This window comes from Carettochelys insculpta, chromosome 17 (genome assembly GCF_033958435.1).
Source record: "Carettochelys insculpta isolate YL-2023 chromosome 17, ASM3395843v1, whole genome shotgun sequence".
Classification (NCBI taxonomy): Eukaryota; Metazoa; Chordata; order Testudines; family Carettochelyidae; genus Carettochelys; species Carettochelys insculpta.
In genome coordinates this window covers 29,268,669-29,284,621 of record NC_134153.1, presented here as the reverse complement: position 1 = coordinate 29,284,621, position 15,953 = coordinate 29,268,669, and the positions used below count along the sequence as shown (strand labels likewise).

General features: G+C 55.0%; 1 protein-coding gene across 1 annotated transcript; it reads left to right on the top strand.

Annotated features, from left to right (window-relative positions):
- The first annotated feature begins 3,825 nt into the window (after positions 1-3,825).
- MAFB (MAF bZIP transcription factor B) lies at positions 3,826-7,157 on the top strand. Its single transcript, XM_075011484.1, has one exon. The coding sequence runs from the start codon at positions 4,245-4,247 to the stop codon at positions 5,178-5,180; it is 936 nt and encodes a 311-aa protein (XP_074867585.1). The 5' UTR covers positions 3,826-4,244; the 3' UTR covers positions 5,181-7,157.
- Positions 7,158-15,953: the final 8,796 nt, after the last annotated feature.

Sequence of the window (15,953 nt, the reverse complement as noted above, 5' to 3'; positions counted from 1 at the left end):
CGGGAAGCCCCTCCCAGGCCCCGGCTGCTGTGCCCAGCGCCGTGCGCCGAGCCGCGCCTGGCCTGTGCAGCAGCTTCTCGCAGCAGCCTCCTGTGCGGCTGGACCCGGGCACCTGTCCGCGAGCCGGGAGTCCCGCGGGCTGCACGTGCGTTTGATGCCAGCCGCGGGCTGCGCTGCGCTGCGCTGGGCTGGGCCTGGCCGGGCCGGCCCCCGGTGCGCCTCTAGCCGGACGCTGCCCGCAGCGCACAGCACCGCGCGAGTGGTGCCCCTCTGAACGAAACCAAACCCGCCCCGCGCCGCCGGGAGGCGAGGTGGGGTTTAAGCGGAGCTGGGGCCGTTAACTGCACGTGCGAAGGACATACAATAGCGGTCTGGCCGGGCTGCTCCACCCCCCCCCCCCCCACGGCTCTTCTCCTTCGGAAATCTCACCCCTACTTCTCGGCAATGCTCCTGCAAACAACCAAAGGGGCCCTCTGGAGCCCTGCTCGCCGGCCCGCTCCCCGCTCCCCTGCCCCACCGGGCGAGGCAGCCGACTGTGTGCAGCTAAACTCGAGAGAGGAGCGTGCAAGAGGCGGGTTTCAAACGGCCGAGCGGCTGCGGAACTGTGACAGGGTTTGTTTCGACAAAGGGGGGGGGTAGAAAAGCGAGGGGAGGAGAAAGGCGTGTGATCGCCACCGGTCATTTAACCTCGAAGTCGTGGGCCGGCTCCATGGAGCCAAACAAGCACCATCGCCACTTCGCTTTCTGCTGCGCGACAGACGATTAACCAGGAAAACACAACCCCGCTGCCTTTCTGCCGGCAGCTTTGGGCTTGGGGGGGAAATGTGGTCCGAGGGGGCCAAGTAGCATCCCACTAAGACACCTGGCATGGGGGAAGCCCGCCCGCTTTTTCAGGTGAACTGTGCCAAGCCGCCGCCGCCAAAGAACTAGCAGCCGGGGAGCGGGGGGCGATTTTCAAAGAATCGGCTTAGATTTGGTTTTGTAAAATCGGGTTTTGCACCCTACTCTTTGAGCCCCCTGAATGCTTCGGCCCCAGCGCTGCCAACAGGCGGCAGCTCCTTCCAAAATACCCATTCTCCGAGCCAGCCCCAAACCCCGGACTCACCTAGGTCTGGAGAAGATTTTCAAAGCGAGCTTTCAAATTTGAGCGGCTCAGAATCCCTCCCTCTTCCGCCCCGCGAGGTGGCCGAGACGAAATGAATTTCCTTCTGCAAACGGGGTTGAGCGCTGCCCGATCGCGGCTCAGGGGAAATCAAAAATTAACCTGCAAAACGGGCTTGGAAAGAGATGTCCCGCCGCAGCCGGGATTTTTATTTGGATTCAAAATCAGCCGCACATTTTGGCGCGGAACCGGGGTCTTGCTGCAATAAGTTTGCGCGCGTGATTTCAGGGGGGAAATGGGGTGTGCCCAGCTGGGCTGGGATGGACGAAATGTACAGACCCCCCTCGACACCTCCGGGCTGGTGTTTGGCTGGGGGTTCAGTCGCTGGACGGGCTTATTGAACGAGGGAGCATTTTCTCCCGTGAAAACATGATAACTCCAAGGACTACTCCAGGTTTCCCAGCCCCCAGCTCCAGTGGCTCGCTATAGGTTATCCGCAGCCCCCCTCACCCCCCGGAAATGTGTCTGGAGCCCACTGGGGAGAGAATGGACCCTCCTTTGGGGGGGGGGGGGGGGCTGGCCGCAGTGGGGCCTTTCGGGGACGGGCCCTGGGGCGCTCAAGTAACGCCTCTGGGGCAGAGGGCCCCTCTCGGGTGCGCTTTGCAGGCACCCGAGTCCCTGTCTGTGGTCTCAGGGCCCCCGGAGCTCTTGCCTCCCTGCCACCCGGCTCGGAGAGAGGCTGATGGCTGCATTCGCAGCCCAGCCCCGGCGAAAGCCGCGCGCGGAGGGGCTTTGGGGCGCACGGCCGCTGCCCGGCGCCTGGGCCGGGATCCCGCTGCGGGAAGAGAGCGCCCCGCCAGCCTCAGCTCAGGAACGCCGCCCCGGGAGCGATCCTCCGCCCGCCCCCGATGGGCCGCCGACGGCTTGGCAGAGCGAGCTGTGTCGGCGCCGGGCGAGACACCCGCCGCCCGGGAACCCTCTCCAACTTTGCCGCTCGTTGCCCGGGCGTTTGGCCTGCGGCAGAACCCGCTGCCCGCGCTCCTTGATGGCGCAGTACCGCGGCAGGCGGCGAGCAGGGTCCGGGGCGAGCCCGCCGGCTGCGCCGGTCTCCCCAGGGAGCCGATCGGGGCCCCGGTGCCAAAGGAGGGAGAGCGCGTCTCCTTCCCGCCCGGGGCTGCCGGGTGAGGGGCGCTCGCTCCTCGGGGCGGGCCGGGAGGGCCGGGAGCAGAGCGGCTACCCGCTGGGCCCCGCAGGGACGACAAACCTCCCGGGTCATGTGCAGGGGGGCGCGGACCCACCGCCGCCCCACGGCGCTATCTGCGCGGCGCGGGCAGCTGGAGAAGCGCTCAGGGGCCGAGCGGGCGTTTCACCGCCACCCGAAACACCCCCGCGCCGCGCATACACGCGGCCCGTGCCCAGGAGCCCCAGGGCGGACTTGCAGGACGCTGCCCGCTGCTCGCCCAGCCCTCCCGCCGCGCTCCCCACGTTTGGGCTCCTGCTCGCGGAGAGCCCCAGAGCTTTCCCTCCTTTGCGTTCGTCTGCGAGCCCGGCGCCCGGGGCACGAGTCAAGCAGCTCCCTGGCAGGGGAGGGCGACCGCTGGGGCTCGAGCTGCAGGGCAGGAAAGGGAAAGGACGAAGGAGCCCGGGCGTCTGAGCTCGGGCTCTGGGGCTCGTCTCATTGCGGGTGGGAGCCAAAGCGGGTCTGGCGGGGGGTCCCCCAGAAAGCCGCCCAGCCCTGGCCTTCTCCGTGCCCCAGAAATTGACTAACGTCCCGGGCGCAAAGCACGACCCTGCGGCTGTCCAAAGAGGCAGGTGGCCGAAGGGACCCGGCGGACTCGTTCCAGCCGGTCCCCGTGGTCCGGACGTGGCTGGGAATTCAAGTTACCTCTGTTACTGCGGGTCAAAGTTTCTGTTCCTCTCACCCCGACCCCCCCCCGCTCCCCTCCGGTCTTCAGCCGTCTCTGTCCCGGGCTCAGCGGTCCGTCTCCGCCGCCTGCCGCTTTCCTCCAAACGGCCACTTGGGGTCGTCCTTTCTGTCTGTTTGAGCGTGAAAGCACGAACCGGCCGGGCGGGGGCCCTGCTCTCCTGCAATCGTTACTAAATGCTCGGGCAAAACCCAGGCCTGCTACCGGAGCCGCGACAAACCCGTCTCCCGAGCCGGCTGCGCCGCAGGGGCAGGGGCGCGGGCGCGCATCACCCCCCTTCCTCAGCAGCCTGGTCCCCCCTCGCCCCGGCAGCCTGCCGCAACCCTTTGGGGAGGTGCTCGCCCGGAGCCCTGCCTCGGCTACACAAGGACAGCGGCCACGCTCGGGCTGCGGACGGGGGCGGCTTCACTGCTCGCCTCGTCCTTTCCGCCTCCCACCCTGCGAGCGGCGCAGCGGCCATTGAGAACAAAGGGCTGCTGGGCCGGGGCAGCACACACGGGCTCGTGCCCGCTCGCGGCTTCCCCGGGCGCCGGCGGGGGGGGGGGGGGGGGCAGAGCGGGGAGTGAAACAGGGAAGGGGGAAGGGGCCGGAGCCGCCGCCCGCTCGGGCGCTCCAGCGGCGAGTCAGCTGACTCGGCGGGAGCTGTCACATTGCAGGCGCCTGGCCCCGCCCCGGCCGCTCCCATTGGAGGAGCGCCCGGGCGGCGCCCGCCCCCTGGCCCTGAGTGTCAGCAGGAAAGCGATATAAGTCGCGCCGCGGGCCGCTTTGCAAATCACAGCTGCGCCTCCGGAGCGGCGGGCGGCGGCCGGAGCCCGGACCCGATCCCCGCCCCCCGCCTCCGGCTTGCGCGGGCGGCAGCGCAAAACCTCCGTCCCCTCCCCCGCCGGCCCGGCCGCACTGCGCTGCGCTGCGCTGCGCTCGGGAAGTTTGCAGCGGGCGGCGGCCCCGCTCCGGCCGGCCGGGGGACAGGAGGCTCTGGACTTACAAAGCGGCCCCAGCCGGGGCACGGGAGCGCTCCTCCCCCGCAGCAGCCCCGGCATTGCGACGGGCACAGGGGGCTCCGGGGCCTTTCCCGAGCCCTGGGAAGCCGCTGCAGCCGGCCGGGCACTGCGGGCGCCAGCTGGGCTGGGCTGGGCTGCCCTCCGCAGCCGAGTGACCCGGCCTCCGAGGGAGCGCGGCCCGCCGGTGCCCTGGAGTGAGCCCCCCGCCTGACAGCCATGGCCGGCGAGCTGAGCATCGGACCCGAGCTGCCCACCAGCCCCCTGGCCATGGAGTACGTCAACGACTTCGACCTGATGAAATTCGACGTGAAGAAGGAGCCCCTGGGCAGAGCCGAGCGGCCGGGCCGCCACTGCACCCGCCTGCAGCCGGCAGGCTCGGTCTCCTCCACCCCCATCAGCACGCCCTGCAGCTCCGTGCCCTCGTCGCCCAGCTTCAGCCCCACCGAGCAGAAGACGCACCTGGAGGACCTCTACTGGATGGCCAACAGCTACCAGCAGATGAACCCCGAGACGCTCAACCTCACCCCGGAGGACGCGGTGGAAGCGCTCATCGGGTCCCACCAGATGCCCCAGCAGCTGCAAAGCTTCGAGAGCTTCCGGGCCCACCATCACCACCACCACCAGCATCATCACCAGTACCCGGGCCTCAGCCACGAAGACCTGGCGGCCAGCGGCCACCCGCACCACCATCACCACCACCACCACCACCAGCACCAGGCGTCCCCCACGCCCTCCACCTCCTCCACCTCCTCCCAGCAGCTGCAGAACCCCCACCAGCAGCACCCCGCCTCCAACAGCGTGGAGGACAGGTTCTCGGACGAGCAGCTGGTCTCCATGTCGGTGCGGGAGCTCAACAGACACCTGAGGGGCTTCACCAAGGACGAGGTGATCCGCCTCAAGCAGAAGCGGCGGACGTTGAAGAACAGGGGCTATGCCCAGTCCTGCCGGTATAAGCGAGTCCAGCAGAAACACCACCTGGAGAACGAGAAGACGCAGCTGATCCAGCAGGTGGAACAGCTCAAGCAGGAGGTGACCCGGCTGGCCAGAGAACGAGACGCCTACAAGCTGAAGTGTGAGAAACTTGCCACCAATGGCTTCAGGGAGGCCGGATCCACCAGCGACAACCCCTCGTCTCCCGAGTTCTTCATGTGAGTCCTTTCAACGCCACCCCCCCACATCTCCCCACCACCCCTGCCACCTCCCCGCTTCTCCTGTTCGCCTCTGCCATCTCCATCCATCCGCCTGCTTGAGTAGAGAGGAAGAAGAGAGACTTAATCTTTGCAGCCTCCTGTCGTATAGATTAGCTGTGAAAAGTAGGCGGGGGGCAGGTGGGAGAGAGAGAAATGCAACTTTTTAATCTTTAGTTCCTCAGCTAAAGGCAGAGAGAGAAGGAAGGACAGACAGAGTTCGCCTGCTTTCCGAAGCCGGTGGGCTGTCTAGCTGCTGCTGCTGCTGCTGCTGGTGGTGTTGTTTAAAGGGACAATGAATGACCTGTTATCTGCTTGGGAGTAAAGGAAAGAAGAGCCATGCGGCAGCCTCACGTGCACAATTTACCTGCTTGGAAAGGAGAATAAAGGAAAGGACAATATATGCAAACTCTCCATATATTGCCTCCTGCTTTGAAATATAGTTACGGGACTCAGATGGGACACTGAGTACAAGACAAGAAAAAAAAATTAAAAAAAAAAGCCCATCAGTTTTATTGCCTGCTTGATTATATAGAAAAATACGAAAATCTGCATTAAAAATATTAATCCTGCATGCTGGACATGTATGGTAATAATTTCTATTTTGTACCATTTTTCTTGTTTAACTTTAGCATGTTGATCATCGACCATAGCTTTGTTTCATTGGTAAGAAAAGCATCACAAGTTAGCAAAACTTTTTACTGCTCGTGCAGTTTTGTTGGTTTTTCTTGGTTTGTTTTGGTTAGTTGTTAGCTTGTAAATATCTGCCACATCAAACAGCACAGGAAGGCAAAATAACATTTCATCAGGCTGGGTATATGGTTTATTAAGGTAAAGAGATAAAACACCTTATGGGCATTTTGCATTTGCATTCAGAAAATAACTTTGTATATTTGGTGCACTTTTAAGTTGTAATTTTTTCTTTTGGTTTTCATTTTGGTTTTTGTTTGTTGGGGCAGAATCAAAGCAGCTCGATTGCATTGAGAAACCTAAACTTAATAATAGTGACACAGGCCAGGAGCCTAGCAGCTATGTCTTACTCCACAATTTAAGTGGCAGTGAAACCTATTATTTTCTCTTCAGGGTAGTTATCAGACAGTAGTGCTCTTAGGTTTGGCCATGTTTTCTCTGATTTATTATACACTCAGGAAGCAAAGAATTTTCAACGTATTTTCTGTTAAGAAACGCTTGATTCTTATTCTCCAAAACCCAGGACGCCACCAATCAGTTGCAATCGCTGTAGGCAGGGCAGTAGTCAACACCAACAACCTGTATGAGAACGAGAACTGGTTTAAGTTAGGTTTATCAATGGCAACAGAGATGAAAGGGCTTGGAATGGATAGAAAACTGAAAAGTTTTTGAAGAGAGATACTGCAACTTAAGTGTATTATTTTGCAATGATTTGTAATCTGCTTCTCTGCTTCCCATGCAGCAAACGTTTTAGCCAAATTTCTTTGCAGTTGTATAGTTTTGAAGTGTTATGGTATTACTTTTTTTTTTCCTCCTGCAGGTCAGAACAAGGATTTTACGTTGCACTGACAAAACTACCAAAATGAAAACTTAATTTAGTTTCCTTTTAGGATTGCTGGCACTGCTGGCCGGATGCATTTTAAGTTTGTATTAGTTTATAAATTAACAGTAATAACAAGATTGTAATGAACAGCATGGTGCTTGCAGTTTTAAATATTGTGGATATTAGTCATGCATCAGAAAACGATTTTTGGTTTTTACTGATTCAACTGTGTTGAAATCAAAACATTGCAGCAGCGAAAAAAAAATGTTTTTATTTCATGTCCAGTTCTGAAGGGATCAATTTCAAATCCTGCTTATGATATGAAAAATATTAAAAAACCTGGTCTATTGTAGTTTTATTCAGACTGGTTTCTGTTTTTGGTTATTAAAATTGTTTCCTATTTTGCTTATTAAAATAATTGAAATGGCATTTCTTTGAAGAGTTTACTTTCCCCTGTGTTGTGTTCAAACTTTCATGGCACTTCAATATAACAGGACAGGAGCCAGAGAAACTGATCTCTGCCACCCAGCCTGTGATGTGAAAGGTATTTCTGGAAGTTGGTCAGCTCTACAAAGAGGGTCGTTATCCCCCCCCGCCCCCCCCCAGCGGTGCAGCCGTCCTAAATCCAGGTCTAACCCTTCCCGGGCTGTGCTCTGCACGGTAGTTTTCATGTCAAACCCCCTAACACAACTGCAGGGGATTGCCAGGTTGCTGAGTCGCCACACGTGCCGCTTTCGAACCCAGCGGGGTGACACGTGTATGGACTCCCTGCAGCGACCCTGAGCAGCTTGCTGCTTCCATTCCCGAGCCCGGGCTCTCGCTGGAGATGGAGGCGCTGCACGTCCCTTGCCGAGATGCCTGTGTGAAGCTTGGCTTCAAAGGGTCTGTACTCTGACTTGCTCTGCAACCCACCCACCCCCCACCCCCGCCGGTGCAAACACCCCGCCTGCTCAGGCTGTGGACCTAGATAATCTAAAGCTACTGATGCAGCCGCGCGAGGGCCCGTTGAGTTCAACCTGTCTCCCTCTGGGAGCTGTGCTGGGCGGGAGAGGGGGCGAAGTCAGCCTGGATTAAACCGCTCCGTGGAAACGTTTTAAAACGCGGTGGGAGCGCGGTCCCTGTAGGGTCTGGCCAGCCCGCTCCCCTCCATGGGCTTGCGCCTCTGTCTGGGGAGCATCGCAGTGACACCACCTCCTTGTGTTCAGCAACAGCAGGTGCTCCCGCAGCTTTTAGCGGGGAAGAGAGCATCCGACACCCCCAGCCCGGACACCGCCCCGTTCCCACCCGGCAGCGAAGCGAGCGGTTGCTTTCGAGTCGCCAGCGGATGAGCATTTATCTGCGCCAGTTGCGGGCAGCCGACGTTCTGCTCCGAGCGCGGCCGTGGGAATTCGCAAAGCTGCAGCGGCAGCCGCCGTGAAGTTGGAGGTAAGTATTTCCCAAGTGTGAACAGGGGGTATAACGTTACATCCTCCTCTCACCCCGCTCCCAGGCGCCCTCTTCCCAAGTACAGCAAGCTGCCCTGCCCGGAGCGGCTCGGCGTGTTTGGAAAACAAGTCAGCTAAGACCAGAGTGTGGGAAACGTGAAAAGCAAATAGTTATTCCTCAACCAAAATCCTCCCTTAAGCCCGGGTAGGGGGGAGAGCCCGTTTCAGCTTTATTCTGTTCCCAAACGCCCCAGCGCAGAGACCGCTCCGGTCCCCCCTGGCACCGCTGGGAAGGGCAGAGCCGGGCGCCTCCAGAATCGCGGTCAGCACCGTATTTTCCAAGCGGTGCCTTGGTCTTTGCCAGCGGACGCATGCTCGGGCTGCAGGACGCGTGAGAGGAATATTGTTTGTGGGAACTGCCACCGCATATTAATGTCCTCTCATGCACGCCCTGCATAAATCACTGGGGTAATTGAACAACAAAACCGAGGCAAAGAGGCCCGAGAGGAGCGCTCGGGCGGCCTGAGCGGGCTGGTTTCCCACCGGAAAGTGTCAGCGCACCGGTTCCAGGGCCGGAGGTCCCTTTGCGCTGGAAGTGGCTGTGCAGCTTTCAACCGCTCGCAAGATTTTCCATTTAGCGCCTGTGTAAAAGTGCCCGGCTCCGGCTTGCGGGAATGCGGCCTGGAGCGGAGCCTCCGGGAGAGCTGGCGGCTTCACATGCGCCCCACCGGAGGAGGCAGCTCTTGGCTGCGTGCGCTTCCCGCAAAGGGCCGCGGACCCAGCACCTGGCTGCGCGGGGGGACGCAGGGTGGCCCCCGAAAGGAGCTGGCCGGGGCTACTTGGCTGCAGCGTGCGGAGAACTCCGCCGGGGCAGGTTGTTAGCTGGGCTCAGCGGGCATCTCCCGAGGCCGGGCGGTGGGTGTGGGGGGGGGGAGGGGGGAGCCAAGTGACATTTTCCTAACCCCGTGGGGAAACTGAGGAATGAGGAGCTACGCCGGGGAAACCCGGCTCCGTGGCGCCAAGGTCAGAACGGATCTCCTTAGAGCTGGCTTGGGACACAGCCCACACCCGGGCCAGCGAGCGCAGGAGGGGGCCCAAGGGGAGCAGCTGGGCCGGCGAACCGGGCCAATGGGGCAATGATGCGACGCCAGGCTCTGAAAGAGCCCTGCGGCTCCCGCCAGGTCGGCTCGCTGGGATCCGCCGAGTGGGCTGCGGAGGTAGGGGCTCGTTCCAGGCGTGGAGCAGCCCGGGGCGGCCAGGCAGACAGACCCGGCCCGAGCCTCTTCCGAGCCAGCCCAAGCGCTTGTTCTGCTGTCCCGTCCCCTGGCGCGCACCGGGACGCTCGCTCGGCCTGCAGCAGACGGGGGTTAAATCTCAGCCCTGCCTGTGCCCCACTGAAGACCCAGCGCGCCGGCCTTTGTACGCCCCGGCCAGTGCGGGATTCACAAAGGGACTGCGGGCCCAGGAGTCCGCGGGGCGGCTGGATGGCCGCACTGGGATCCGCGCGGCTCTGAGCCCGGGGTCCCTCCGGCCGGTGGGGGGAGGGGGGCAGGCCGCAGGGCGCCCCGAACGCGGGGAGCCAGGCAGAGCCGTGGGGAGCTCGGTGGGTTTGGACGGAGGGTGCTGCGCTGCCCAGGCTTCGACTACCTGGCTCCCGTTAGGGCGCCCAGGCGCTGCCTCGCCAACGTGGGGAGTAAACTAAGTTCGCCCTTTAACCCCAATCTCCCCCCCCCGCGGCTCCCAGACGTGCCAGTCTGCAGGCGTGTTCCCCGTGCCTCTTGAGTCACGCCACCAATCACACACACACACACACACACACACACACACACTCACCCCCGCGAGCGAGCGAGCGAGCGGGTAGGACTCGAGAGAGAGCGAAACAGCCGCGCAGCGCAGCTGTGCCGCGGCACGCGCAAGTCCCTGGCGGAGGAGGAAGGGAGCGAAGGGGGGACACCAGGGACCGGGGAGAGGAGCTGCAACCCGACGCCACGCGGGCTCCCATTTCCTCCGCTGCCAGCGCGGAGTTCCAGCCCCAGCCCGACATCCGAGCCCTGGCAAGCGGGGAGCTGGAAGCAGCTCCCGGAGGCCAAGTCCACCCCACACCCACTGCTGCCGCCAGGGCAAAGATAAGCGCCCATAAAAGTGAAAGCGCGGCAGGGCGCGCCGGGGAAGCCCTGCCGCCTTCGGGTCGAGCCGGCGCTGCTTTCTCTTCTGCCCGGGGAACCCGGCAATGGGCTGCAAGAGACACGGCCCAGTTCACCCGATCGCCGGCCGTGCACTAAGCCAGGCGGACTGCGGACCGTCCGGCCAATGCAGCGCAGGGACGTGCGAAGGCAGCAGAGCCAGGGCTGCAATCCCAGCCCCGAGCCGCAGGAGGATAGTTACACGGGGCTCTCGCGCACGGAGTCCTTTCAAGGGGGTGTGTGCGGGTGGGGGGGTCACATTATTTCGTCTCATCTTGCCGGGTTGCAAGACCTACTGCTGACAGCTGTGGGGAGATTTGCATCGCTCCGAGTCTCTCTCCCCCGTCACGCCAGAGGTGATTACTTGCTAAGGTTGCTCTAAGAGACAAAGAGGAGGAAACAACTGACAACTTAAAAAAAAAAATTAAGAGCGTCAGAGGCCAGCACTTTCTCCCCAGATGTCAATAAAAAGCCGATCGCAACGCACAGCGATTTTCTTAGAGTCAGTCCAATGAGACAGAGGAAGGAGGCGAAGGTTTCCGGACGAAGGACAGGCTGGGGGTTCTCAGCCTTGCCAGAGATGCTGGCTGCTCTTGCAAGACAGTAGATGAGAGCTCAGCATTCGGGTGGGGAGTCTAGATGTGCTCTTAGGATGAGCCAGGGCTTGCGAGATAACTGTTCCCAGCTGTTTTAGGTTTTAATTTTTGAAGTTGGCTAAACGCCCGTCTCGCTGGAGCAGGCGGCTTGGCTTGGGTGATTGACAGTGCAAGGTCACTGAAGCTCTTCAGGGGGATTGGTGTCAGGTTTCAGAGGAGAAAGATAAAACATCTTACAGCTAGGGAGTTTTTTGTTTTTTTTTGTTTTTTTTTCTTTCCGTGGTGGATCCCCATAAGCAAAGAAAGCAAGGGCAGGAAAATTTTCCCCCTGCCTGTGCAGTTTAAGGCAGGGTTGGTTTGCTCAGCCGCGTTACTGGAAATGGGACTGACAACTGGGTTGGCAAATCACTGGCAGTACAGATCACCAGGAGTTTATCTTAACAGACCTATATGTGCATGCCTTACAATCAGCCTCTGCTTGTGCTGTTTCCAAGTCCCAATGCTTTGCAAACTGTCAGCATTTGGGCAGCTGCTATCTTCTCAAACAGAAGTTCCTTTTTTGGTAGTTCTGATCTACTTCTTATACAAAAAGTGTAAGATGTTTAAGAATATTTTTCTCCACTGTATTTTTTTTAAAAAAAGAGAATTTCACCTTTTTTGCTTTTTTGTTTGGACCATGAATTCTTTTAAAATATTTTTTGCTCCATTGTACTTACAGTAAATCTGATTTTTTAAAAAATACAAGCCCTCTCCTGCCCCCACCCCCCAGCTTATTGCATAATCCTTCCTGCAGCTTTGTGGAATTTAGCATTCAGTGATATCTTAAAATCCTACACTGGATTTTTGCCCCCCATTAAAAATGTACACATTCGCTTTTCTTTTTAAATAGGTAGCTTGTATAAATGGTACATTTTTTGAACATGGCTTAAAGCGTGACAAATATCTCCTGCAACAGCATTCATGGAATGGAAGGCAATTTTTATATTTGTGTGCTTTGCCCTGTCAGTTGTGTTGTACAGAAGTGTTAGAAAATGGATTACAAAGAGTTTAAGCACTAAGATACTGCAAATCTTTTGCCTTATATACACAAAGTGTTCCACTGAGGGTTTAGTGTATTTACAGTCCTGGAGTGATAGGGTTGGAACAAACATTGCAGAGCAAAAAACATATATTGAACAGTAAAGAAAACCGGCCTGTCTTGTGGTCACACTGTATTTTAGTCCCAGGTTTTTGGAGATAGAATTGTCCTTCAACATTTTATTTCCTCTTTTAAAGTTTCATTATTTGTCTTAAGGGGCAGATGCAAAACATTACATTTCCACTTTATACATGTGTTTTTGCAAAAGATTTGTTTAGATAAGGAAACCAATGCTAAGTGTTCTTGCTTGAAAGAAATTAAATATATAGAATGATAAGCTGCTGCTAAAATGTATACAAAACATTCAAATTAATAATAAGAACCTGTTCTGAGGCAAAATTCAATTTTACCTCCTATTATGCAATCTTTGCATGTAAAGTTGCTTTAATGCAAAATAGCAGTTCATGAAAAATTCTGTTTTATTGGTATCAAAAATTTATGATATCCGGAGGCATGGGGGGCAGGGAGCAAGGTAGAAAGCTATGTCCTTTTACCAAGTTTAGTGCTTTCTTAAAAGAAATATGCTTCAAACTTTTTTGGAGGGAGGTGTGTGGAGGGGAGGTTAGCCCCTGCTAAGGTCCGTAAATGACAGTGTCACTGAGCATCTCTGACAAATTCATTTAAATGACTCAACGTTCTTTGCAGAATCTCGCTTTCATCCTGATAATGGGAGATATCCACACAGATAGAAAAAAAGTATTATTCATAAGGTGAAAAGAGAATGCTGTCCTACAACATTCCTATTGGCAAAGGTCCCCACACTGAGATTTATATAGGGTGATAACTGCTGTCTGCTATGGAGTTAAGGAAACATAAGCTTATGTCAACTAAGCATCAAAAGTAAAATGCAGCTTCCTCCCATGCAGCTTGCTCACAACACTGACTTAACTCCACTTTCATGAGTGGTGTAGCACTTAAGGTGACGTAGTTAGGGTGATGATCTCCCTGTACACACTGTATTGCTTACATCGAGTGCTGCTGTCTTTCAGGCCTTTTCACCTGTACACAGTGGATTGATGCAGCAGCAATCGATCCACTGTCCATTGATTTATCCTGTCTATTGTAGGCGTGATAAATCGATATCTGAGCTCACTCCCCGCGATGCCTGTACTCTACCAAAACAAGAAGAATAGCCAGCGTCGATGGTAGAGCAGCCCCCATTGACCTTACCACACAGAAGACGCTGCAGTAAATATGTTGACTTCAGCTATGCTATTGTGCAGCTGAAGTACCCCAATGGTGAACATAAGTGTAGACAGGGCCTCAGAAACCATCCCACGGTGCCCCATGTGCATAGTTATATCGGTTCAAGTGCTGCTGGTAAGGACGCACACTACCAACACAAGGAACAAAGCATGGACATGTAAAACCAATTAGATTATTGTGGTGGCTGCATGTCAACATCTCTAACAAAGTAACTTGCCATACACACACCAGTTCTCAGGCGACGTAGAAATACACACAAATGCCAACACCTGAAATTCGTCCCCGACAACACAATTGGCAGCCTGTCAGGCAAAACTCCCAGTTGACCTGATTCTGGCACCACACTGGTTTTACACGAGTGTAACCTCATTGAAATCATTGCAGTTGCTCCTCATTTACGTAGGTGTAACAGAGCAACAGCAGGTCCATTGACTTCAGCAGGAATTTTTTCAGCGTTAGCACCACAAGAAACAAGCCTCAATTGTCCAGACTCTGCATTCACTATCACCCCATACTGCCTTGCATTGTACAAACCCATTGATTCCCACTGGGGGAGCAGTTCAGCACAAAATTTAGCCCTGAATCTTTTGGGTCCAGTCCTATCCCTGGGGAAATGAATGGACGTTTTGCCATTTGATCTCAAAGGAAAGGGACCAGCCCTTTGGCAGGAAGGAAGAAGTTACTGGTAGAAACAAAACTGCACTCCTGTGCTTTTGTTACACGCTTCTCTGCTGCGTGCAGATAATACAGACAGCCTAAAAAGAGCTGGGGGAAGACAATTTAATTGAGCTTTGAGCCAGTTCTTGATTCCCTCCCCACAGTTTCTCTCCTGTAAAGTTATCTTCCCGCATTGAAGGTGTGCAGCAGCCACAGTCAAAAGAATCTGCATCTGTGGCCATACAAGACAAGCAATCCCTTCGTGGCAAGACACAGCCTTTCTTCCGCACCCCCGATGCTCCTAACAGAAGCTTACACTACCATTCATTATGTCACGCTTGCCATCAAATCACATCTGCACATCAGGGTAGAACAACTGCAGTCGTACAGTGGTGGAGTCTGCTAACAGCACCTACCTGTCACTCCCATTTTGAAGTTAATAGGAAGGACAGTAGTTCAGGTCCTCAAAAGATAAAGCCATTTTGACACAGCCAGTCATTCGTCCTATGTAAGCCCCTTGCAGTACTGATACGTTTTTTTGCGTTTTCAAGAGGTAATTTATACATTGCACTTATACAGTACATCTTAGCCCCCAAGATGTGAAAGTGGTAATGAATTCCAACCCAGCAACAAATCTAGGAAGTTGGCAACTAAAGCCACTTTGTAGCCGGGAAAATTGAATGGCAGCGAGATTAAGGCCAACATCTTCAGGTGGTGCTTTCATTTCTGGGTTCCCACTATCTTCCCTAGCTGGACAACCAAAAACAGAGGCCATCAGGATGAGTGGCCATGAGGACCTTTGGGCCTCCTGAGCCCTGTGTGCCACTGTAGAATGCTGGGAATAATCTCAGAAATCACGATTCCCAACCCTTTGTATTAGACACTATCGCATTCTCTTGAAATGAGCCCGTGTTCCTGCAAGTATACTTGAAGCAAGAGGGGACACAAATTTTTAAAAAAAAAAGTACTTTATTAAAATCAACGTAAGGCAAGATGGTAACAATGAAATAGTAGGTAAGAGTTAAATTTGAAATAAGCAGATTGTACGGTTATGTCACTTGGTTAAATAATTAATGAAGTAATCTGGATCAAACTTAAACATAGCAGAGTTATCATCTTGTCTCTGGCAGGGAATCTAACAACACTGTTTCTAATAAATCAATGGAATCTTGTATTTTTAAAAAAGTCCCTTCCCTGATCTGTTTTCAATTGCACTTTACAGTAAATATATCATAATTACCAGAACACAGTGTTTATAGATGAAGCCATTTATAGGTGAAGCTATTTTGGTTTAATCAGCTGCAGTTTAAAAACCAAGCGAGTTGCTGGGGTAGGCCACTGAAAATAAAAATACAAAGACAAATGTGGCACTTGGAGGGTTAAGCAAGGTTCCAGGATCTGAGTAAATGTTTATATGAAGTGCTCAAAGAAGGGGAAAAAATTCTCAATATAACCCAATATAAATCATGGTGCTTTATGTTAGCTGTCAAATTATTCGAGCCCTCACATTCCAATACTTGCTCTACTGGTAATGTCACATACAATATGTAGGCTTCTGCCCTGTTGCAGGTTTGGCAAGTAATTAAAGTAAGTTGTATGGAGAAAAGCATGAAAACCAACCTGCTAACTTGGTGATAACTATAAGTAAACAATTATTCAGGAAAAAATAAGGATTTTCACAAGCAGAGAACAATAAATTAGGTCTTTATTGTGTTGTGCTGTAAATCTCCTGCCTCTGGCATGGACTGACCCTTCAGCAGTACTGCATCTGTTTTCTCTGCAAGGTAAAGAAGTGCGTAGTAGTGGTGGAAACAGCAGCTAGGTGCTCATCAGGAAGCAAGTCATCAATGCAGACAGTTCACACTTTACACGCATGCGTGACCTGGAGGGGCACTATTCCCTCTACGAGTCAAAAGAGTGTTTTAGGATTTACGTTTTGCCCTGGCTCAGCTCAGTGCAGAGCGCAGACCCCAGCCAGGCCATCCTGAATTATACCTGACTGTTCTGAAATGGGGATTGTT